Source organism: Thamnophis elegans, chromosome 2 (genome assembly GCF_009769535.1).
Source record: "Thamnophis elegans isolate rThaEle1 chromosome 2, rThaEle1.pri, whole genome shotgun sequence".
NCBI classification, from domain to species: domain Eukaryota; kingdom Metazoa; phylum Chordata; class Lepidosauria; order Squamata; family Colubridae; genus Thamnophis; species Thamnophis elegans.
The window spans coordinates 149296084-149319445 of record NC_045542.1 but is presented as its reverse complement, the minus strand read 5'-3'; the positions used below and the strand labels follow the sequence as shown (position 1 = coordinate 149319445).

Here is a 23362-nt window from a genome sequence, read left to right as displayed (position 1 = left end):
GGCTCAGGGTTGACAGCCTTCCATCCTTCCGAGGTGGGTAAAATGAGGACCCAGATTGTTGGGGGCAATATGCTGACTTTCTGTAAGCCGCTTAGAAGCGGTATATAAGTCTACTGCTATTGCTATTGCTATTGCTATTGCTATTCGGTAGAACAGGTTAGAAGAGGTTCCACCAGTGGACCCGGAAAGCAGGCCACACCTACAGAAGAGGTTCCAAATTTTTTTGAAACCCACCACTGGTCCTTGGATATGATTATTCTACCCTATCATTCTCATATTTATAAAACTCAGTGCCTTTGTGAAAGTTAAGGATTACTACTGCATTTGTGGTGCAATCAGAACATTGCATGTGTTGAAGTTGTTTTAACGCAAACCAAAGATGCCTTTTAAAAAACAAGTTTACATCATATTCTTATGCATGCCAGTGCTATGTGTGAGGTAATTTAAGGTGGTTCTGACAAGTGTCATCGGCATCTTAGCAGTTAGACTTATATACCACTTCATAGGGCTTTCAGCCCTCTCTAAGCGGTTTACAGAGTCAGCATATCGCCCCCACAATCTGGGTCCTCATTTCACCCACCTCAGAAGGATGGAAGGCTGAGTCAACCTTGAGCCGGTAAGATTAGAACCGCTGAACTGCAGATAACAGTCAGCTGAAGTGACCTGCAGTACTGCACCCTAACCACTGTGCCACCTCGGCATCTTCATATCCGGTCACATGGACGGCAAGCCACTCCCATCCAGTCACATGGGTGGCAAGCCACTCCCACAAAGGAGGCCACACCCACAGAGTAGGTTCGAACAATTTTTGAAACCCACCATTGGTGTGTGTGTATAGACACATACATACACAACTTATTTACATAAATGTGCATATTCACACAGATGCACACGTCTACATACATACCACATACATACCAATGCATGTGTCTTCTTTTATCCTATGTTACAGAAAACGAATTCAGACCTACAACATTTCTAGTATTACCAGGGGCTTAAAAACAGACTACCCTAGATCAGTAAGGGTTCAATCAAAGACCAGTTAATTATAGCAGCTAAATTCTTATAATTTCCTTGTTTTATCTTAGAAAAACCAGTTGCGGAGAGTCAAGCAATGATGAAGAGGAACTATGTTTTGTTGCTGGTTGTGAGAAGGAAGAGGTAGGCAGGACATGAAGCCCACCCAAGCCTCTCCTGGTTTGAAACTACTATTTGTTCCTGCTATGAGAAATTATGTGTTTACAGGTATTACAACTTGGCTTTATCTCCCCATTCCTGGATGTTCCTTAGGGGCAGGAAAGGGATCATAAATTTGGGGAACTTACTTTAGGGCCTAGAGCTCATTCCTTAGCCTTCTTCACCTATCTTACCTAGGTGAGATGAGCAGGGTAGAAATGGGATGGAGGGATAAATAAACAAAGGAGTAAATACCAGATTTTTCACTCATTGGCCCAGCTCCAACCTCCATGATCCATCTCCCCCAAAGGCCACCCAGGATAAGGATCCAGGCGGAGATGCCCAGTCTCTTCCCTTCATGGGGTGGGCTGCTGAAGGTCCACATCCCAACCACCATCTTGGCAGTTCCTCGGGTTTTGAAAAGGTTCCACCTTGATGTCATAATGGAACCCACCGGAAGAGCCAGTGGCTGGAGGGAATTCAGGCTGTTCCCACAGCGCACCTCCCACCCCTGGTGCGAAGTAAGACAGGTCATCCTTTTCAGACCTGATCTGGTTCCAAGGAGAAATTAGGGGATCAGGATGGAAGAAGCGGAGGAAGGGATGATTATCCTCAAGCTCAGAAATAGGTGTTCAGGTGGCAGCAATGGGAATTAAAATCAGTTGAATTCACCCCTTAAAAGAGTCTTTTGCAATCAGGAGCAGTTAACCTGTAGAACTCATATAACAAGGCAGAGCCTCATTTTTCTCCCTGTTGAACAACAAGCCAATTGTTTATTTATTTATTTTATTTGTCACTCATGTACAAGATAACAGGAGTAAGAATAAACATGAATAAGAACACAGGAATGGATACAAATAAACGGGGACAGTAGGACAGGGATGTTAGGTATGCTGGTCCGCTTATGTACACCCCCTTTATGGACCTCTTAGAAATGGGGTGAAGTCAACAGTAGACAGTTTAAGGTTAACATTATGGGGGTTTGAGATAGTTTAAGGTTCATGTTATGGGGGTTTGAGAGATTTTAGGAACAGGGCTGCTTGACTGAGGTACAGCTTTAAAAATAATAATTGCTTTTTAAAAAATAAGCAGTTATTGCTCCATAACTTCTTAGAACACCTTTAAGGACTTTTTTGTATAAAGCAGGGAAAAAAAAATAAACTACCATCTTTTGGTTTTGTTGGTTTGATAGGGTAGATTATAGAAAAAAAGAATGGTAAATTTATAATCGGACTTATAGTGGCTGAAAAGATGATCAAAACCCACTTTCTTTTTTTCTTTTACAATACTGTTTTTTTCAAATGGGATTTTAGCTCTTTCTTGGATGTCTCTCTTTTTCTCTTTTCTTCCTTACTCTCTATTAGTTTGTACCCCGTTTCCCCAAAAATAAGACCTCCCTAGATAATAAGCTCAATTGGGCTTTTGAGAGCATGCACTAAAATAAGCCCTCCCCCCAAAAATAATCCCTGCCTGAAAATATTGCAACATAGCAGCAGCCTTGAGGTGATCACGCTCGCCGCCTCCCGCATCTCAAAAATAATAAGACCTCCTCGAAAATAAGACCAAGTGTTTATCTCAGGGTGGGGGTGGGGGTGGGGTTAAAAGACAAGACCCTGTCTTATTTTGGGGAAAACATGTTATTAGTTTTGAACACTGGATTGAGTACAAGCTTGTTAACCCCCATCCAGACCCTGACAGCCTCCAGGCACTGGCACATCATGTCAACCGCCTCACTGAGTTGGCACGGGGCGGACAGATACAGCTGAGTATCATCTGCATATTGATGGTATTTGATCCCGTGCCGTCGAATGATCTCACCCAGTGGCTTCATGTAGATATTAAACAGAAGGGGGAATAGGACCGAACCCTGAGGAACCCCATATTTCAGGGGCCTAGGGATCGACCTCTCTCCCCCAACTAACACCGACTGCGACCTGTCCGAGAGGTAGGAGGAGAACCACCGGAAAACAGTGCCGCCCACTCCCACCTCTCGTAACTGTCGCAGAAGGATACCATGGTCGATGGTATTGAAGGCCGCTGAGAGGTCAAGGAGCACCAGGATGGAGGAATGACCTCCATCCCTGGCTCTCCAGAGATCATCGGTCAGTGCAACCAAAGCGGTTTCCATGCTGTAGCCAGGCCTGAATCCAGACTGAAAGGCATCCAGATAATCGATTTCATCCAAGGACCGTCAGAGTTGAGAGGCTACCACTTTCTCAACAACCTTCCCAATGAAGGGAAGGTTGGAGACTGGACGGTAGTTGTTCAAACTAGCTGGGTCCAATGATGGCTTCTTCAGGAGGGGTCTCACTACCGCTATCTTCAATGCCGGTGGGAAGTAGCCCTCCCGAAGAGAAGCATCCACCATTGCCTGGACCCAGCTCCGCATCACCTCCTTGCTGTTCGCGACCAGTGAGGAGGGGCACGGGTCCAGTACACATGTGGCAGCACTCACCGCTCCCATGGCCTTGTCCACTTCATCAGAAGCAACAGGTTGAAAGTCAGTCCAGAGGTGGTGTTCAAGACCTTCCCCCAGTACCCCGGCTGGCTCTGCACAATTGGAGTCCAGGTCCATCTGAAGCCGAGCAACTTTGTCCGCGAGGAACTGGACATATTCCTCTGCTCTACCTTGTAAAGGGTTATCTGCAACCCTCCTATTTAGGAGGGAGCGGGTCACCCTAAACAGGGTGGCTTGCCGGCCATGTTTTCTCTCTCTCTCTCTCTCTCTCTCTCTCTTTCCTTCCTTTTGTCTCTCGGTCCCTTTTTCCTTTTTTTCTTTCATCTCTCTCTTTTTTTCTTTTTTTTTCTTTTTTTTCCTTTTTTCCTTTTTTCCTTTTTTTCTTTTTTTCTTTTTTTCTTTTTCTCTTTTTCTCTTTTTCTCTTTTTTTCTTTTTTTCTTTTTTTCTTTTTTTCTTTCTTCCTTTCTCCCTTTCTTTCTTTCTCTCTCTGTGTGAGTCTGTCTGTCTGTCTGTCTCTCTCTGTGTGCGTGTGTGTGTCTGTGTGTCAGTGGTGGGTTTCAAAAATTTTTGGAACCTCTCCTGTAGGTGTGGCCTGCTTTCCGGGTCCACTGGTAGAACCTCTTCTAACCGATTTGGTAGATTTGACGAACCGGTTCTACCGAACTGGTAAGAACCCACCTCTGGTCTCCAACCTTGGCAACTTTAAGCCTGGAGGACTTCAACTCCCAAAATTCCAGCTGGGGAATTCTGGGAGTTGAAGTCCGCAAGGCTTTAAGTTGCCAAGGATGGAGACACCCTGCTTTAGAGGGATATCTCCAGAAAAGGTTAAAAGAAATAAGATGGTGATTGCAGTCATGCTATTGGAATTGCGATCTTGACTTTCTCACCCTACTCTTACAGATATTCCTAAGAAAGGGACTTGTCTTAAAGAGATAATGATTTGTTTGTTCTCTCTTTTAGTGAACGTAATTAACAAGGAAATAGATTCCCATCTAGATATTTATCTATCCTGCTCTATGCATTTCGGGGAGGGAAAATCCCCCAACATCTTAATGAAAAGCCGGCATGTGGCCTTAGGTCCAAGAAACTGATGCTTCCTGGGTACAATAGAGAGGCAGCATCTGTGACATCCTTGTGCAGCCTCAAGGCAGGCAGATGTTGATGTGATACTCATGGACCACAACTACAATGGTTTTGGGTTTTCCTGCCCCGTCCCAGCATTGTTAGGCAGGAAACCTTTTATTGCAGGATCTAAATGGAAGTATGATCTAGTATAGCAATAGTACTTAGACTTATATACCGCTTCACAGTGCTTTACAGCCCTCTCTAAGGGGTTTACAGAGTCAGCCTATTGTCCCCAACAATGTGGGTCCTCATTTTACCGACCTCGGAAGACTGGAAGGTTAAGTTAACCTTGAGCCAGTCAGAATCGAACTGCTGGTAGCTGGCAGTCAACAGAATTAGCCTGCAGTACTGCATTCTAACCACTGCGCCCCCCACAGCTCTTTTTATAATCCAACTAGACTGGAGAAGATAAAAAGACTGAATCAAGAGCCAAGCTAAGGTTCTGTGGGAGATGGGTAAGCTTTTGTTGATCTACAGACTCAGCATTAATCTGATACATATAATCTAATTTATCAAGTTGCAACTATGAAAATAGAGAAGGCTGGAGCGCAACTGCCTGGTTCTTCTGCTCGCTAGGTGTTGAAGAAAGTCAGAGATTGTTCTTCTTTTTACAGAATGTTGCCTCCAGACCGTGAGAGACAAGGGTGCATCAGATGGAAATTCCCTTCTCCTTCTCCCCAGTTGAGCAATGTTTCCTGACTTGTGAAAAATCAACCAAGTTAGGTGGATGTGGACAAAAAAACGCCTTGTAAAATTTGTTGCTGATCTTCTGTGGTCCTTCTTTGCAACAGGCCACTAAAGTATTTGTTGTGGGGTGGATAGACTCTCCTTTCTAGGATGAAAGTTCCTAGGACTCAACACTATGAAGTCTACCATTGCACCACTTCGCCTTTGCTCTGTAGCTTCTGGAAAGGGGTTGTAAGCCCACTGCTGGCTAGAATGCACAGATGAATCACAGATGAACAGCATTGGCATGTGACATGAGGCTTATGTGCTTAGAAGATTGCACTCTCAGAAACGGGTACAGGAACCGGCTGTAGGTCTGAACAAAGCCACTTCCTCAACTGCTTTTTATTTTTTTGCTGTCCAAATAGTTGGACTTCTACTCTTGTAAATCTCAACTAGCAAGTCAAAGTCCCCAAGGTGCTTTTTCAGCTGGCAACTAACTAAACAATTTGGGATGAACAACCTTGGAATCAGTAATGGTATCCTATTTTCTTCACTACTGGTTTGATAGCGGAAACGTCCATGTCTGCGTATGCACAGAACCTTCTGCGTGTGTTTGTGCATGCGCAGAAGGTCCTTGATGATGTCTGGGTGGGTGGGTGGAGCCTCGTGCCGCTGCCACTACCGGATTGCCTGAACTGGTGTGAACTGGCAGCATACCACCTCTGCTTGGAATGGGGTGGGAGTAGGAATGGATTTCCAGAGGACAAAATTGCAGATTACAGGAACCAGGAGCACCACTCAGGTGACTTTGAGGACACAGATAAACCTCCAAGTGCTTCAACGACCCTCTAAAAGGATGCAAATGACCAGCTGTCTGCAAGGAGCATAAATCCTTCTATTCCCCCACCATCCTGTCAGAACTGAATAAGCTTCTTGGATGAGAAGTGAACCATCTTCAAAAGAAAAAAAAAACTGCTTATTATTTGCCATTGTTTAAACCCATTATCATAGATTGGACTTCAATTTTATGCATCCTGTCCTACTCCACATCAGATGAAAGATTCAGTACTGTTGATTTATTTCATCCATAATTTATTGAGCAAGCAATAGTACCTACCAAAGAAATCACATTGTAGCTTACCAAGGTCGTACCGCCTACAACCCACCACTGCACTGCACCACCTCAGCTCTATGAACAGTCTATATTGCACAGTAAGAAAATAACTTAAAAATAGAATAAGATGCACAGGAAAGTCCGTCAAGGCCAGCAAGCGGTGTCTTCAGTGCATTCATAGATAATTGAAACTTGCTAATATTGGAATTGTTGCTAGAGAGCAGAGCCACACCACACCATCTGTAAGTGGAAAGAAGAAGGCAGGTAGATTAATCCACCATTCAATTATTTGATATTTACTTTCTTTGGAGGAAGAGGCGGCCGAATGGATGGTCAGCTTACACCAAAGCAATTCTCCCCTCCTGAGGAATTTTGGTGCCTTTATGACTGTGTTCAAAAGAAGATTTGACGACCTACTAATTGAGAAACGGGGGAAGGTGAAATTTATGGCCCTCAAACAGGGAGAGAGACCGGTGGCTGAATATATTCAGGAGTTTCAACAGCTTTCTTGTTATATGAGAGGCTGGTCTCAAGATGCGCTTCTTGATCAGTTTGCGTTGGGATTAAATGAGGACATTTACCAACAATGCGTTAACAGACACCTTCCCAAGCGTGTTACAGCTTGGTATGAAAATGCAGCAGATGTTGAGCTCGACTTGATTAGACTTCAACGGGCGAGAGAGGAGAGAGCAAAGAGATCACCCCCCCCCCCAGCTCAAAAGGCCCCGTTCCGCAGCAGGGGTGAAGGAAAGGGAAGCTCCGCCGGCAAGGCCAAGCCGTTCACGTGCTTCCATTGTGGGAGGGGGGGCCACCGCGCACCGGATTGCCGCGTTAAACTTCCTGCAACCGCCCCGCCCCCTGCCAAGAGGGAAGGGAAGATGAGCAAGGCCCGGGGAGGAAGAAAGAGGCTGCCTTCGCTGCTGACAACAACCCCCAGCGCTTCAGGCAGGAGGTGGAGGAAGAAGCTGACGTCACCCCCAGCTCCTCTGATGACTCCGATGACGATGCCTCGCCTCGTTGGGCGAGTTCAAATAAAGGCCCCATGTTGATCCCAATAGAACTAAGAGTACCTCCCGATGGGGAGACGGAACAGCTTCCTGCCCTCCTTGATTCGGGCTGTTCGAGATGTATGATTAATCCTGCAATGGTTGAAAAACTGGGCTTGAAATTAAGGACATTGAAAACCCCTATTGTGTTTTGCCAAATCGATGGATCCATTGCAGGGGGTGGCCCAGCCCATTTCTACACTGAACCTCTAGAGATGAAAATGGGCACTCATGTAGAATTGATCTCTTTTATTGTGGCTCCTGGAATGGACAGACCCCTTATTTTGGGACTCCCCTAGCTTCGTAAATGGAACCCTCGCATTAATTGGAGGGAGGGGTGGCTGCGCATTCGCACCAGCACAGCTCCAAACGGGGAGGGCGATACCCCAGAGCCTGCTGGCTCCAGTCCCGCATTGGCCGCCAGGGGCCAGGAGAGAATTGAGGGGGAAGAAAAGATTCCAAAAGAGTATTGGGACCTGAAAGGAGTTTTTAGTGAAAAATCTTCAGATAAGCTTCCACCCCACAGACCTACTGATTGCTCCATCGATATTTTGCCGGGGGTAAAGCTTCCGAAGCCCCAAATATATTCAATGTCTCCTAGGGAGATGGAGGAAATGAGGAAATTCATTGATAAAACTTGGAAAGGGGTTTCATTGAGCCAGCACGACCCAAGGTGGCTGCACCCATGTTATTCAGAGAGAAGAAAGATGGCTCCCTGAGATTATGTGTTAATTTCAAAAACCTGAATTGTATCTCAGCTCAAAACCTATACCTGTTGCCACTGATGAAGGACATGCTGGCCCAACTGGGAAAGGGCCGCATTTTCACTAAATTGGACCTCAGGGAAGCGTACTATAGAGTCCGCATAAAGGAGGGGGATGAGTGGAAGACGGCTTTCAACTGCCCCCTCGGTTGTTTCCAGTTCTGGGTGATGCCCTTTGGCCTGCAGGGGGCGCCTGCAGTCTTCATGCAATTAATTAATGAAATTTTGCATGACCACCTTTACAAGGGCGTTATCGTATATTTAGATGATATCCTTATTTACACTCAAACTTATGACGAACACGTCACGTTGGTACGCACTGTCCTGAAAAAGCTCCAGGCCGCTGAACTTTATGCCAAGTTGTCCAAGTGTGAATTTCACCAGGAGAAAATTGACTATCTTGGGTATCGTATCTCCCCCGCTGGTATTGAGATGGACCCCGCTAAGGTGAAGGCGGTCACTGAGAGGGAGGCGCCCGTACACGTAGACAATTGCAGAAATTTTTGGGTTTTGCCAATTTCTATCGTCAGTTCATCCCTTCTTTTGCCAAAATTGCGCTTCCCATCACTAATTTGTTGAAGTCCAAAGGTGGGCCTAAACCTAAGCCTAGCAAGCCGCTGGATTGGACCATGGAGTGTCAGGCTGCTTTTGAGAAGTTGAAACAGCTCTTTGCAGCGGAACCGGTTCTGAAGCATCCGGACATGGACAAGCCTTTTGTCGTTCAAGCTGATGCCAGCAACGTGGCAGTTGGGGCCGTCTTGCTTCAGACCAACGACCAAGGTAATTTGCAACCGTGCGCATACACCTCCCGTAAGCTCACAGACACAGAAAGACGTTGGGCAATCTGGGAGAAAGAAGCATTTGCGGTGCGTTGGGCTTTGGCCACGTGGCGCCACTTTCTTGAGGGCGCTAAGCACTCATTTGAGGTGTGGACTGACCATAAGAACTTAGAGGCTTTGAGGACTCCGAGGCGCCTCTCCCCTAAGCAGATGCGCTGGGCTCAGCATTTCAATCGATTCAATTTCACACTCAAGTACATCCCAGGAGGGAAGAATTTCATGGCTGATGCTTTGTCCAGACTCCCTCAGTACAACTGCTCTAAGCTGAGTATTGTTCAACCCGTGGTTCCCGCATCCAGCCTTGCTGCTTCGGTTGTCACTCAGCAGCAGGCGCGCTCGAAAGTAGCTCAAGATTTCCTTTCTGACCTCAAACAGGCCCTTCCCCAGGATGACTGGTTCCAGCAGCATCAAGGTGAATGCACAATGAGGGACGATTTACCGTGGATTGGGGCAAAACTTTATGTCCCTGCCTCTCTTCGTCTCATTGTTCTCCAACGGGCTCACGATTCCAAGTTGGCGGGTCACTTTGGATTTGTGAAGACGCTGCATTTGGTGAAGAGGCAGTTTTGGTGGCCCTCTTTGAAAAAGACATTGAACTTTATGTTGCCAGTTGTCCAGTCTGTGCAGCCGCTAAACGACCACCAGGGAAACCGCAAGGTCTACTCCAATCTGTAGCCCGCCCTGTCGCCCCTTGGAAGGAAATTTCTATGGACTTTATTGTCGAACTTCCCGAGAGCCAGGGGCACACCGTCATATGGGTGGTTACTGACTTATTTTCCAAACAAGTTCATTTTATTCCGTGCCACAAGATTCCTTCTGCGAAGGCACTTGCTAAGCTCTTCATTTCTCACATTTACCGTTTGCATGGGGTGCCTGATCGCATCATTTCCGATAGAGGTGTCCAATTCACTTCTGTTTTCTGGAAGGAATTTCTTAAGCGCATTGGCTCCGCCCAGGGCCTAAGCCCTGCCCACCACCCTCAGACTAATGGGGCTTGCGAGAGGACTAATTCTGTTCTGGAACAATATTTACGTTGTTTCATCAATTATCAGCAAGATGATTGGGTGGACTTGTTGCCGCACGCTGAAGTGGCTTATAATAATTCTGTCCATAGCAGCACTGGATTCACTCCTTTTCGTGATGTGTCTGGTCAGGACTTTGTTCCTATTCCTGAAGTTCCCCTTGAGCAACCACAAGTTTCTTCCGTCTCTGAGTGGATTGAGCGATTGAGCCATATTTGGCCTTTGGCACTTAGTACTTTGGATGCTGCGCATCGCGCTCATAAGAAACAGGCTGATAAGAAGCGTGCGCAACCTTACCAGTACAAGGTGGGTGACCAGGTTTATTTATCCACGAAGTTCCTTCAAACTACACAAAAGTCTAAGAAGTTGGGGCCTAAGTACGTGGGCCCATTTCCCATCATCAAGGTCATCAATCCTGTTTCGGTTCGTTTGCAGCTACCCAAGCATCTCAGCCGTGTTTATCCAGTTTTCCACGTTAACTTCATTAAACCAGTTCGTTTCTCATCTTTACGTCTGCCTGTGGACCCACCACCTGCCCCCCTGTTAATTATATGGTGAACAACATTTTGGGGTTCAAGAAATATTAGACTCTCGACGGCGGCGGAATCGGATACAGTACCTAGTGCCTTGGAAGCATTTTCCTCCATCTCATACCGAGTGGGTGGACAAGTCCCATGTCCGTGCTCCCCGACTGCTTCGACAGTTTTATTCTGCTTATCCTGACAAGCCTTGACTTTCTCTCCCCCCTCTTTTTCTCTTCTGTTTTTGTTGTTCGTCTGTTTGTTTGTGTTTTGTCGTTTTCCAGGCCTGAACGCCTTTTTTCCGGAGGACGGCCGGATGTCAGCCTCTGCTTTGCTGTTGCTTCGGCTGCCATGAAATGGGGAGGGAGGGCATGGTATTTGGGAGGGGTTACTAATTGTGCTGGAGGAAGGTTCTGGAGCTCAGCTGCCTGTCGGACTACGCATGCGTAGGAGTTTCCCGCCAGGACTAACGGCACTGACATTCCATCTTCGTGATGCCTTTTGAAGTTATCTCGCACCTGACACTTGGGAGAATTATGATTGGACTGTAACTGTGATGCCAAGGGGTGGGGAATGGGCTATTCTATATATCAATCGCTTTCGCGCCTAAATATTCAGATTTCGCTTCGCTATGCCTTTAATCATTATTAATTAGTAAAAGTACACTTGATTTCCACACATGGAGTCTTGTGGTCTTTCTTTCCTAATTATTTAATGGAGGGGTGCTGACATGTGATCTTGATTGTATCCCTTGTTAATGCAATTTAGGATTGCATTGGCTTTTTTGGCTGCCGCTGCACACTGCTGGATCATATTTAGCTGGTTGTCCACTAAGTCTCACAGTCACTGCTATTAAGCCTGGTTGCACCCAGTCTATATCTATACATCATCATCATCATCCTTATTGCTGTGGAGTACACAGCCTTGAACTTCCAGAGACAAAAATAGGGTATAAAAGTCATAAATCAATAACCAATACAGTTAGTCCTCAACTTACAACAGTTCATTTAGTGGCCATTCAAAGTTTTCAAATCATTAAAAAAGTGACATGACCATTTTTCACACTTACAACCGTTGTAGCACCCCCTTGGTTACATGATCTACCTTCAGATGCTTCAACGGGGAAACCAGATTCACTTAACAACCGTGATCCTAATTTAACAACTGCAGTGATTCAGTTAACAAATGTGGCAAGAAAAGTAGCAAAATGGGACAAAACCCAATTAACAAATTTTTCATTTAACAACATACATTTTTGGGCTCAACTGTGGTCGTACATTGAGGATAACCTGTACATTGATTTAAAAACCTCAACTCACCTGGATGTACCGCGCCCAGGAGCTCCTTCCAGGGGTAGAATTGCAGAGGTCCTTTAAATTCGCCCAGGTTCAGGTCTACAGCCACCACTCCATCTTCATCCTCTTCCTTCTCCTCTTCTTCTTCCTCTGCTGTCTCTTGTTCTTCCTCTTCTTCCTCTTCTTCTTCCTCTTCTTCTTCCTCCTCCTCTTCTTCTTCTCTCTCCTCTTCCTCCTCCTCAACATCTTCATCAATCTCATTCTCACATTCACCTGTGTCTTCACTGCTAGCCACCAGCCCATCTTCTCCTACCAGTTCAGCATCTAGTTCGGGTTCGTCCAGAGCTCCTTGTTCCTTACGGAGCCTGTAGGTGAATGGCATCCCAAGGATCAGCCGTTTTGGAATAGCATCCCAAGGATCAGCCGTTTTGGAATAAGCAATAGCACATAGACTTATATACCGCTTCGCAGTGCTTTACAACCCACTATGGACGGTTTATAAAGTAAGCATGTTTTCCCCAAACAATCCAGGTGCACATTTTAACTGACCTCAGAAGGCAACCTTGAGCCTGGTGAGATTTGAACTGCCAAATTGCAGGCAGCCGACAGTCAGCAGAAGTAGCCTGCAGTACTGCACTCTAACCAGCACAGCTCTATCTATCAAACCTAAAGTGCTCCTAGGGGCCGGGAAGGCAAAAACACGATGCGGGGGGGGGGGGGGAGGCAAAAATGGGCCTGTTTTTCACAAAAACGCAGTGTGCAGAATGTTTGGGAGGCCTGTAGAATGCTCCTGGGACTGGGGAGGGGAAAAACAAGCACAAAACGGCCCCGGTTTTTGCAAACAACAACAACAACAACAAGGGCGTGCAGAGAGTTTGGGAAGCCTGTGGAGTGCTCCTGGGGAGGGCAAAAACACCCCCGTTTTTGTGAATAGTTGCTGTGTTGGGGGTCACATGGGAGCCATTTGCAACTTTCCAAGCTGGCTTGGAGCAAGCAAAGTCAATGGGGGACACTGGATTCACTTAACAACTGCAGTGATTCCCTTAACAACGGTGGCAAAAAAAAGATTGGGGGGCAACATTTAACAACCACCTTGCTTATCAAAGGAAATGTTGGTCCTAACTGTGGTTGTAATTTGATGTATAAGAAAAGAGAAACACTACTTACCTCTCTAGCAACCCTTTTGCCTCCTGTGGGAGGAAGGGAGGGAAGAAAGGAAGGAAGGGAACGAAAGGTGAAATAACAGTTAAAATAATACTTTCCCTGGGTTATCATCCATTTTCCTGTCAAATCATTCTGCATTTTAATCAGTGGTGGGATTCAGCCAGTTCACACCTATTTGGGAGAACTGGTTGGTAACTTTCTAAGCAGTTTGGAGAACGGTTTTTGGAAGAATCTTTTGTTTTTTCCCACTTTACAGGGCTAATCCTGTAAGGAAGGCAGGAAGGAAACATTCTGGTGCTGTTTCTAGCCTAATCTTTATTGCCCTGCTTATAGAAACTGTCTCTCCGGTTAACCCTTATTATAATTGTAACAACTAAGGCGAAGTTCCCCATCGACCTGAGTGACATTGACTTGACCACACCCTCATGATCACATGACCACTAAGCCCCGCCTACCTCGCTAGTCATTAGGGCAGAGAACTGGTTGGTAAATTATTTGAATCCCACCACTGATTTTAATGGTGTACATCAGATTCTGCCCTCAGTAGATCATGTCCTTGTTATTATCAGGAAAAAAAATCCCAGTGAAATACTATCACAACAAATATAGAAGAAACAAAAATTCAGGACTGTAGAGTCAGAGTGCTTGAGACGCCACTGAACACCTGTGATCGATCTCTCTTTACATCAACAAACACTATGGAGCCTAGCATTTGTTACAGGAAATCAGTCCTCCTTATTTTATTTGTTTAAGAAAATTGATTTGGCCATCCAACTGACTCTCAGTGATTCCGGGTGGCTTACAAAGATGAAAAAAACCACAGAGATTTTGTCAATCATTGAACAAATCATGTTGTGAGAAGTTTTATATCAAAAATATATTTTATTCTTTATACTGTTTCCATTGCCCCTTAAAATATTAACAGAATCCACAACGGTCTGAGAATCAGTGTCTCCAAGTTAATCAAATTAGAAATCTTCTTCATACCCTGAAATAAGTTACCCAGGCCTAATCCACATATCAAAGGATAAGGTCTGCAAACACAAATACAGTTAATTAAAATAAGTCCCCCAGCAGAACTATATGTTCACAAACATACTCACAAACACACACAACTCTCAGCACATAGACACTTCTACATCCCAGACAAGCTCCCCCTATAAAAGTTGGCTACTGTACCTCATTTCTCTGCATCCTGCCCTTAAAAGCAAACTGTTTTGCTTTTAGGAATAAATATTTCTTCTTCCCTCACAACTGTCTGTATCTCATTTTTATTTATTCTTACTCGGCTCAAGTTGGAACCCCAAATTCTTCTTCTGACAATGGTTTGGTGCAATCTATGCACCCTGCAATTTTCTCCTTCCCAAGAAAACCCCACAGCCTCCTGTCCTTCTTACCCTGAGGAAACTTATGTGGTCTTTGGATTCAAGGCCGGCCTGCACACGGCACAGAGTTTCTGACCGAGAGGCCATCTTCCAGTCCAGTTCCTTTAACTTGGCTTCCATCTGCGCCAAGTTCTTTTCTCTCTGGTTTTCTAAGGCCTGTTTTATACCCAGCTCTCTGTCGTTCAGCAGCTGGTGCATCTTCACAAACTGTCCAGAGACATGATCAGACAAGGATTCGGAGCAGGTCTGGAGAAACATAAATAGAGCAAAAGATTGTGGTTTAGTCAAACAAAAACGATCACCTGTCACAATGGTGTTGGTTTTGGGGTGGACTCCTGAGATACCTGGATAGCCATAAAGAAAGAAAGAAATGGACCATGAAACAAATCAACTCATTTGAGTTTTCATTTGAAGCACTAACAATTCAAAACATCCTACTTCTCCGGGCATGTGATGGAAAGACCAAACCTTCTGAAGGAGACTCTAATACTAGGAAAGAAAGAAAGAAAGAAAGAAAGAAAGAAAGAAAGAAAGAAAGAGAGAGGAGGAAGAGCAAAAGCAAAGATGGTGGACATAGTGTCAGTGGCAAGGGGGCCCCATCGGAAGATCTGAAAAAACAGTTTAGGGATAATTTGGTCATGGAGAAACTGTTTTGCTAGGAGTTGAAAACTACTTGATAGCATATAATTTATTTTATTTATTTATTAAATGTATATGCCACCCCATTTCAGGTAACTCATAATCAATCAATCAGTGACACTGTGATGATTACCAAAGCAACACCAGCAATTTAAATCTTTTCCCTTTTTTATTATAATGTAGTGACAGCACACTTATACACACAGATGTACATCCACACAAAGTTCCATTTGTTTAAATACACACACACAAAGCTCTGTGGAGTCCTTGCTGCTCTCTGAGATTGATTGGGGTTTTTTTAGACGTTTCATTACCAAACCAGGTAATATCATCAGTGCTAGAATGGAGTGCAAACCCCACTCCCTTCTAGAACAGATAATGTTGAGTAGTGAAACATCTACAAGAAAACAACCAAGTTCAGAAAGCATCAATCCCACCAGTACAACCCTGAGCTACATATATTCCCTTCTATCGGTACATAAAGTTCTAATTGTAAGAGTGTCTTTTGTGGTAGCTTAGAGCACCACAGTGCTTCTAAATGTTTAAAACTAAATTGTGAATCCCAGGGAAAAAGGGAACAGAATGAAATTTCCTGAAAAATCCATGGTTGACAATTTTGGTGAATGCCATATTACAGCATATTTATTTATTATTTATTTATTTATTTATTTATTTATTTATTTATTATTTATTTATTTATTTATTTATTTATTTATGTGATGTGAATCCAACAAGCAGGTAGCTTTTCTTTTCCTTAGACTGAATTGCAGGCGCCTGGATTAAATGTTCACCATGAAAAACCTGATATTAATTTAATGAGCCCATATAGTAGCATCGACAGCAATAGTTGCTGGGATGAAGAGAGAGGAGATACACTCGGTTTAGCATTAAACAGGAAGTCCCCACCATCCCCAATTCCCAGCTGTACCTTCAATTCGAGAATGTTCTCCCGCTGGTGGCACTGGCTCCTTTCAAACCGCTTGAGACCTTCCTCAAGAGGCTCCAGAGATGCCTTCAGCTGGTCCTACAAGGAAGAGAAAGTTCAGATCTCACTTAAGATGAACACCAGCATTTGACTGGTCACACGACATTTTTATACATAATTCTGCTATGACATTTGTGTTGCCAGGTTCTGCTCAAGAGCACTTCAAATCCATCAGACTTCTGTCCCCAAACCAGCCTTAATTAGCATTTAATTTATTATGATGGTTAAGAGTGTTTTGTACTGTGATAGATTAGGTTACCAATATATTAATTTTTGATGTTCCCCAGTATTTCTTTTTACTGATAGACCTGGTTTAGACTTTTGCTTTTTATGTATATCTTTCAGCTTTTTTAAGTGTATGGTTTTGGTGCAGGTTTCTTTTTATATTTTTTCCCACTCCCAAACCAATTTCCACAAAAACTATTTCCTCAACTCCCTCATCAACAGCAGCTACAGAAATCCGGATGGATGGAGACTGGAAGGGATATAACCATGGATTAAAAACACCTTTTACCCTTTGCCACCACCTAGTGGTCAATAGATCAAATAGTGTATCCTCCCTGCAGAAAGTGGGAAAATGAATTCCTAATATACACTATATTGCCAAAAGTATTTGCTCACCCATCCACATAATCAGACTCAGTTGTGAGCAAATACTTTTGGCAATATAGTGTATGTGAGATACGGATTCAGTATTCATGTTTCATGCCTTTCAGAGTAGAAATCTACTTATGTTTCCTGGTAAATACTTGGGAGGCTTCAAAATCTACATTTCAGTGTTTCTATTGTGAATTCTATTTCTACTTATCTTGGCTTGCAAAATAAGCCACCTAAAATATCCTGATGGTGAGATAAGCTGCAAATAAATTTCAAAGATTGTTAGATGATAGATGATAGATGATAGATGATAGATGAATAGATAGATAGATAGATAGATAGATAGATAGATAGATAGATGATAGATGATAGATGATTAAGGTGACCAGACGTCCCGCTTTTGGCGGGACACACCCGCTTTCCAATGCATTTTCCCGCGTCCCGCCCGCCTTTTTAAAAGGCATGCTTTTTTTGGCGCTCGCAGCTCCCGCCCATCAGCTGCTAGCTTGCTGGGCTGGCTCATCATTCTGTTCTCTATCCTACCAGATGAGCCAGCCCAGCAAGCTAGCAGCTGATGGGCGGGAGCTGCGAGCGCCAAAAAAAGCGTGCTTTTAGCCTTTTACTACTACCTACAAATTTAAGCCAGCCCAGCCTGCCGCTCACTGATTGGATTGGCCTGGACTCCAGCCAATCGTGAGCTGGCTGGGATGGGAAATTTTCAGCACGCTTGCGTGAGTCTCCATTTCCTTTCGACAAAAGACGAAAGAGGTTGCAGCTGCGCTGACTGGTGAGTAATCTAATTCTAATCGAATTTTCCGCTCGTCGCGGCAGGAGGAGAGGGTGGGGGCAGCTGCAGCTGCCCGCGGCAGAGAAGTTCCACGCGGTTCAGGGGCTCCCGCCGCCCGGCAGAAACCCCTGGCCTGAACCGCGTGGAAGTTGTCTGCGGGCGGCTGCCCCCTCCTCCTCCATGTCCTCCTGCGGCCGCAAGGAGTAGTCCGTTCGTGCAGAAATTGCCCGCCCCAGCTGAGTGAATTGGGATCGCCTGCGGCTGCGAGGACTCCTCGCGGCCGCAGGCGATCCCAATTGAATTCACTCAGCCGGGGCGGGCAATTTCTGCACGAACGGACTATCCTCGTGGCTGCAGGCGATCCCAATTCACTCAGCCGGGGCGGGCAATTCGTGCAGAAATTCGTGCAGAAATCCGTTTCGTGCAGGAGTCCTCGCGGCCGCAGGCAAATCCCAATTGAATTCACTCTGTGCGGGCGGCTTGGCTGCCCCCTCCTCCTCCCTCTCCTGCGGCCGCGAGGAGTAATCCGTTCGTGCAGGAGTCCTCGTGGCCGCAGGCGATCCCAATTGAATTCACTCTATGCGGCGGCTCGGCTTCCCCCTCCTCCTCCCTCTCCTCCTGCGGCCGCGAGGAGTAATCCGTTTTGTGCAGGAGTGCTCGCGGCCGCAGGCGATCCCAATTGAATTCACTCTGTGCGGCGGCTCAGCTGCCCTCCTCCTCCTCTCTCCTGCGGCCACGAGGAGTAATCTGTTTGTGCAGGAGTCCTCGCCGCGGCCGCAGCGATCCCAATTGAATTCACTCTGTGCGGGCGCTCGGCTTCCCCCTCCTCCTCCCTCTCCTCGCTGGCCGGGGGCCCCCCCGCGAGGAGTATCCGTTTTGCAGGAGCGCTCGCGGCCGCATGCGATCCAATTGAATTCACTCTGTGTGGGCGGCTCGGCTTCCCCCTCCTCCTCCCTCTCCTGTGGCCGCGAGGAGTAATCCGTTCGTGCAGGAGTCCTCGCGCGCAGGCGATCCCAATTGAATTCACTCTGTACGGGCGGCTCGGCTGCCCCCTCCTCCTCCTCTCCTGCGGCCGCGAGGAGTAATCTGTTTGTGTAGGAGTGCTCGCGGCCGCAGGCGATCCCAATTGAATTCACTCTGTGCGGGCGGCAGCCGCTGCGCCCACGAGGAGCTGCCTCTTCGTGTGAATGGGATCGCCGCCTCCGAGCGCATGGGCGCAGCGGCTGCCCCGCACCGAACAACATCTCTCGCTTCCGGGGGTCCCGCCGCCCGGAAAGTTATGGAAAGTTATCTGCGGGTGGCGTCCGTTCGTGATTGGGATCGATCGCCGGGCAGCCTCTCGCTTCCGGAACTTCCTCTCACTTCCGGGAGTCCCGCCGCCCGGCAGAAGCCCCTGAACCGCCGCGGAATCCGTTCGTGAATCAAAATGGATCCGCGCGGCAGGAGGAGAGGTTGGGGCGCTGCCAGCCGCCACAGACAATTTCCTCTTGCTTTCGGGGGTCCCGCCGCCTGGCAGAAGCCTCTGAATCGCGTGGAAGTTATCTGCTGGCGGCGTCCGTTCGTGATTGGGATCCATCGCCGCCTCCGAGAGGGTATACAGAACACTATTTACCTAAATGTGCATATATCAGTTTAGTATTTTAGCATTTATTTTTGAAAAAAATCAAACTCCTAAATCATGGTGTATAGCTTATTGCTCCTATCTTGGACATATTTTTTCTGATCAAACATTTGTGTTTACTGGGGTGGTGCATAAAGCTGAAAGAGTTATTGTTTGTAATTTTTCTACATTATTTTGCTGTTAAAGAAGAGTTTTCTTCTTGGGGATAGACATTGATGGAGATTTCTTGTGCCATTAGGAATTGTTGCAAAGAAAAGATAAAGAATCTTATGGTGTGATATTGGTGAATTTTTTTAAAAAAGTCTGTGTTGTCTTTCTGTCCCAATAGTTAAATATAATTTCATTATGAACATCTGCAGGGTTTATGGGATTCCCATAATATGGGAGAGTCATGCCTTTGTAGGTCATATTTGCCCATTTGTGGTTTTCTGTCTCATCTGTGAAATTCACAACCTTTTATTTGTTATGTTCTGAATTTTTCTCTTTTTAGAAAGTGATAAGAAATCTACCTGCAATTTAATCTTGACCAGGCATCCTGACTTTTAAGAAGTCACTGACATGCCAGTTTTAAAATTGGTTTTTTTCTTGATAGTTAAGGTCAAAAATTTAAACTTGCTGTCACAACTTTGAGCAGGGTGTGAGATTGTTGATGTCCATTTTACTGTCTTTCAATAACTGTATAATGTTCCAATCAAGCCTCAAATTAAGATGTTACCAACTAGTATGTGAACTACTGGAAAGATTGTGTGCCTATAGAGTTAAGAGTAAGAGTTTCATTTCATGCATCAGAAGGCTGTATAGTGTAGAGAGAAAAATATGTTCAAAACATTACAGTTGTATGTGTTAGCCGCCTGAATCTATATTACTGTCTTTGTTTTAAAAATTTTCTCTCAGGATCCCAAAATGGTATTTGTTTGTATGGGTTATATTTATCAATATGTATTGCATTAAATATTGAAATCTAAGTATTCACTGCTACTGTGGATTCTCACAATTGTTTGATGGGATTTCAACATAGGCTGGCAAATTTGAATTTTGAGTACCCTTGATTGGGTCTGACCCTCTGGACTCCAAGGAGAGATTTTAAGAAACACTGATTTCTTTTGCCAGGTAATATGTAATAGGTTGCCACTGCAAGTGTATTTGAAAAAGATAGCTTACTCTATGGTGTTGTTTTTTTTATTTTTATACTGGAATTCTTCATGAAAAAATCCAAAAGGATTTACAAAAGAATAATAAAATATCTCTTCAAGAAAACAATAAAACTAACAGTGTCAGTGAATAATATAGAAAAAGCAAGGCATAATTCATTTTTAAAAAGCAGTCTAAGAGGGAGGTTGTCCTGAAGCACATGTTACTCTAGAATTGCCTTGGGTGAACAGGCTTGATTTCAGCTGTTCAAACAAACCAATGTGTAGAAAACAGCTACACATTTCCTAATTTATTATTAAATAATTTGTATTCTATCAGGGGCTTTCAGCAGTTTACAGCAACAAAAATGCCAAATAAAATTATATTATTATAAAATCATTGTAACAATTCCACAAAAACAATAAAAAGAAAATCCAGTGATAAAACCATATTAAATCCCAATGGCTCTAGATTCTAGAAGACAGAATAATTTGTACAGCCTTCCTGAATGGACAGCAGGTTAGGGCTCCCTGCTCTGGAGGAGGTTTCCAAAGGATGGGCACCAGCTGAGACCTTCCTCCTGAGAAAGCCCTACCTTTGTCATGAATGGGATTACTAGCAGGGCCTCCCCAGAAGATATTTAAAGCTCTGGTAAGATAGCTTTGAGGGGGGTGGTCTTTAAATATTTGGACTTTAAGCTGATTTTGGAAAATCTGTAAATTTTAAAGCACAAAACTGCTATTGGCTTGTTTCCAGATGAGTCATTTACTGTAAGGAGTATAGGCTCAATGTATTTTAAAATAATATTTTATTTATTGTGCATATGATTTTTTAAAATAGTGGTATTCTGTGTTGATTCTTTTTTAAATTGTCTTAGACTATTTAAAAAAGATTCTATCCAAAATAAATTGAAACAAGCCATTTTAAAAATTTCTATGCACAATACTTTGAAATGGACTCAGGAGTCATGATTGACACTGAGTGAATTTGCACTTTTAATAATCAGGAAGATACAATGGCATTGAAAAAAGTGACTGATGACCATTTTTCACACTTAGCGACCATTTTCACACTTAGCGACCGTTGTGGCATCCTCATGGTTACGCGATCAAAATGTTGATGTTTGGCAACAGATTCGTATTTCTGATGGTCGCTAAGTGAGGAGTCTCGAGGAGGGGGAAAACATTTAGTGACCAAAGTTACAATGGCATTGAAAAAAGTGACTGATGACCATTTTTCACACTTAGCGACCGTTGTGACCATTTTTCACACTTAGCGACCATTGCAGCATCCTCATGGTCACGTGATCAAAATTTTGTTTGGCAACTTCGTATTTATGCTGGTTTCAGTGTCCTGGGGTGACCTTTTGACAAAAAAATTTTTTTTTTATCAAGCCCCCCCCCCCCCCCCCCCGGTCAAGGGCATCCCTCTTTTCCAATCTGAAAATCTGGTCACCTTATAGATGATAGATGATAGATGATAGATGATAGATAGATGATAGATGATAGATGATAGATGATAGATGATAGATGGATAGATAGATAGATAGATAGATAGATAGATAGATAGATAGATAGATAGATAGATAGATAGATAGATAGATAGATAGATAGATAGATAGATAGTAGATATGGATGGAGAGGGAGGGGAGAGAAGGAAGGAAGGAAGGAAGGAAGGAAGGAAGGAAGATATGGATGGATGGATGGATGGACGGACGGACGGACAGATGGAGAGGGGAGAGAGAGAGACAGACAGACAATATAGATAGACATACATGCATGCATGCATGCATGCATGCAGGCTGGTAGGCAGGCAGTTAGATGATAGGTGATAGAATGAGACAGGCAGACAGACAGACAGACAGATTAGTGTCTTGTTCAACCAGAGGCCACCTTCTTTCTCCTCCCAGGTCCAATTCTCACCTGATAGGACTGAACCGCATTTTTGATGGGCAGGAAGTCGTGTCCCCGGTGCTGAGGCAAATCCCGGCAGATGACACAAACGGGCTCCTCATCTTGGCTGCAGAAGAGCTTGAGAGGCTCCTCGTGTTCCTCACAGAAGTACCAGCCTCCAGTGCTGCTCAGCTGTGTCCCTTCATCCAGCTTCAGAAGCCGGGCCTTCTCAGCCAAGCTGCAGAGGGCTCGGTTGATCGTCATGCGGCGCAAAGCGAAGGGGCGTCGGCACTCAGGGCAGAGCCCACGTCTTTGCCCTTTGGGGATGCAGGGCTCCAGGCAGGGAGCGCAGAAGCTGTGGCCGCACTCCAGCATGTGGGGCTCCCGAAAGAGGGAGAGGCAAATGGGGCACAGCAGGTCTTCGGTGAAACTGGACACTTCTCGTACTGAAGCCATGTTGGTCGATTCAAAGAGAGCCTGAACAACTTTCCCAAGTTAGAACTGCTTCTATTTCTGGCTGTTGAATGAACATAGAAAATATAGTACCGTAATAGGGTTGGAAGGGACTGTGGAGGTCTTCCAGTCCAACCCTCTGCCCAAGCAGAAGGCCCTACACCATTCCAGACATTGGCTGTCCAATTTCTTCTTTAAAACCTCTAGTGATGGAGCACCCATAACTTCAATATTATGCAAGCACAAGCAGCAAAACAAAGTCAAACTAGGGGGAAACAACTCAAGAAGCTTGGGACATTTTGAAAAATGAGATTACAAAAGCCCCGTCTAACACAATACCAATGAAGAAGAAAAATAACAGCTCTCAAAAGAAACCAGCATGACTGCATAAAGAACTCTCTGAGACATTGAAAGACAAAAAGGATAAGTATAAAAAGTGGAAAGAAGGGCACACAACTACACTATATTGCCAAACGTATTCGGTCACACATCCACATAATCAGAATCAGTTGTAAGTGAATACTTTTGGCAATATAGTGTAAGGCAGAATATCAGCAAATAGCCTGAGCCTGCAAAGATGAAGTGAGGAAAACTAAAGCTCACAATGAACAAAGGCTTGCAATAAAAGTAAAAAATAATCAAAAAAAGCTTCTTCCCACATGTTCAAAACAAGAAAAAA

The 23362-nt window shown here is 44.8% G+C and overlaps 1 protein-coding gene across 1 annotated transcript in view; it reads right to left on the bottom strand.

Moving 5' to 3' along the window:
• The window catches only part of LOC116503304 (zinc-binding protein A33-like), a 902198-nt gene extending 879463 nt beyond the window's left edge, over nucleotides 1-22735 (bottom strand). The window contains exons 1-2 of the mRNA XM_032209626.1: nucleotides 22261-22735; nucleotides 16146-16241 (exon numbers count right to left, since the gene is read on the bottom strand). Of these exons, the coding sequence (XP_032065517.1) occupies nucleotides 16146-16241; nucleotides 22261-22686 (522 nt within the window). The 5' untranslated portion in view covers nucleotides 22687-22735. The remainder of the gene's footprint in view (nucleotides 1-16145; nucleotides 16242-22260) is intronic.
• Between the last annotated feature and the right edge of the window lie 627 nt (nucleotides 22736-23362).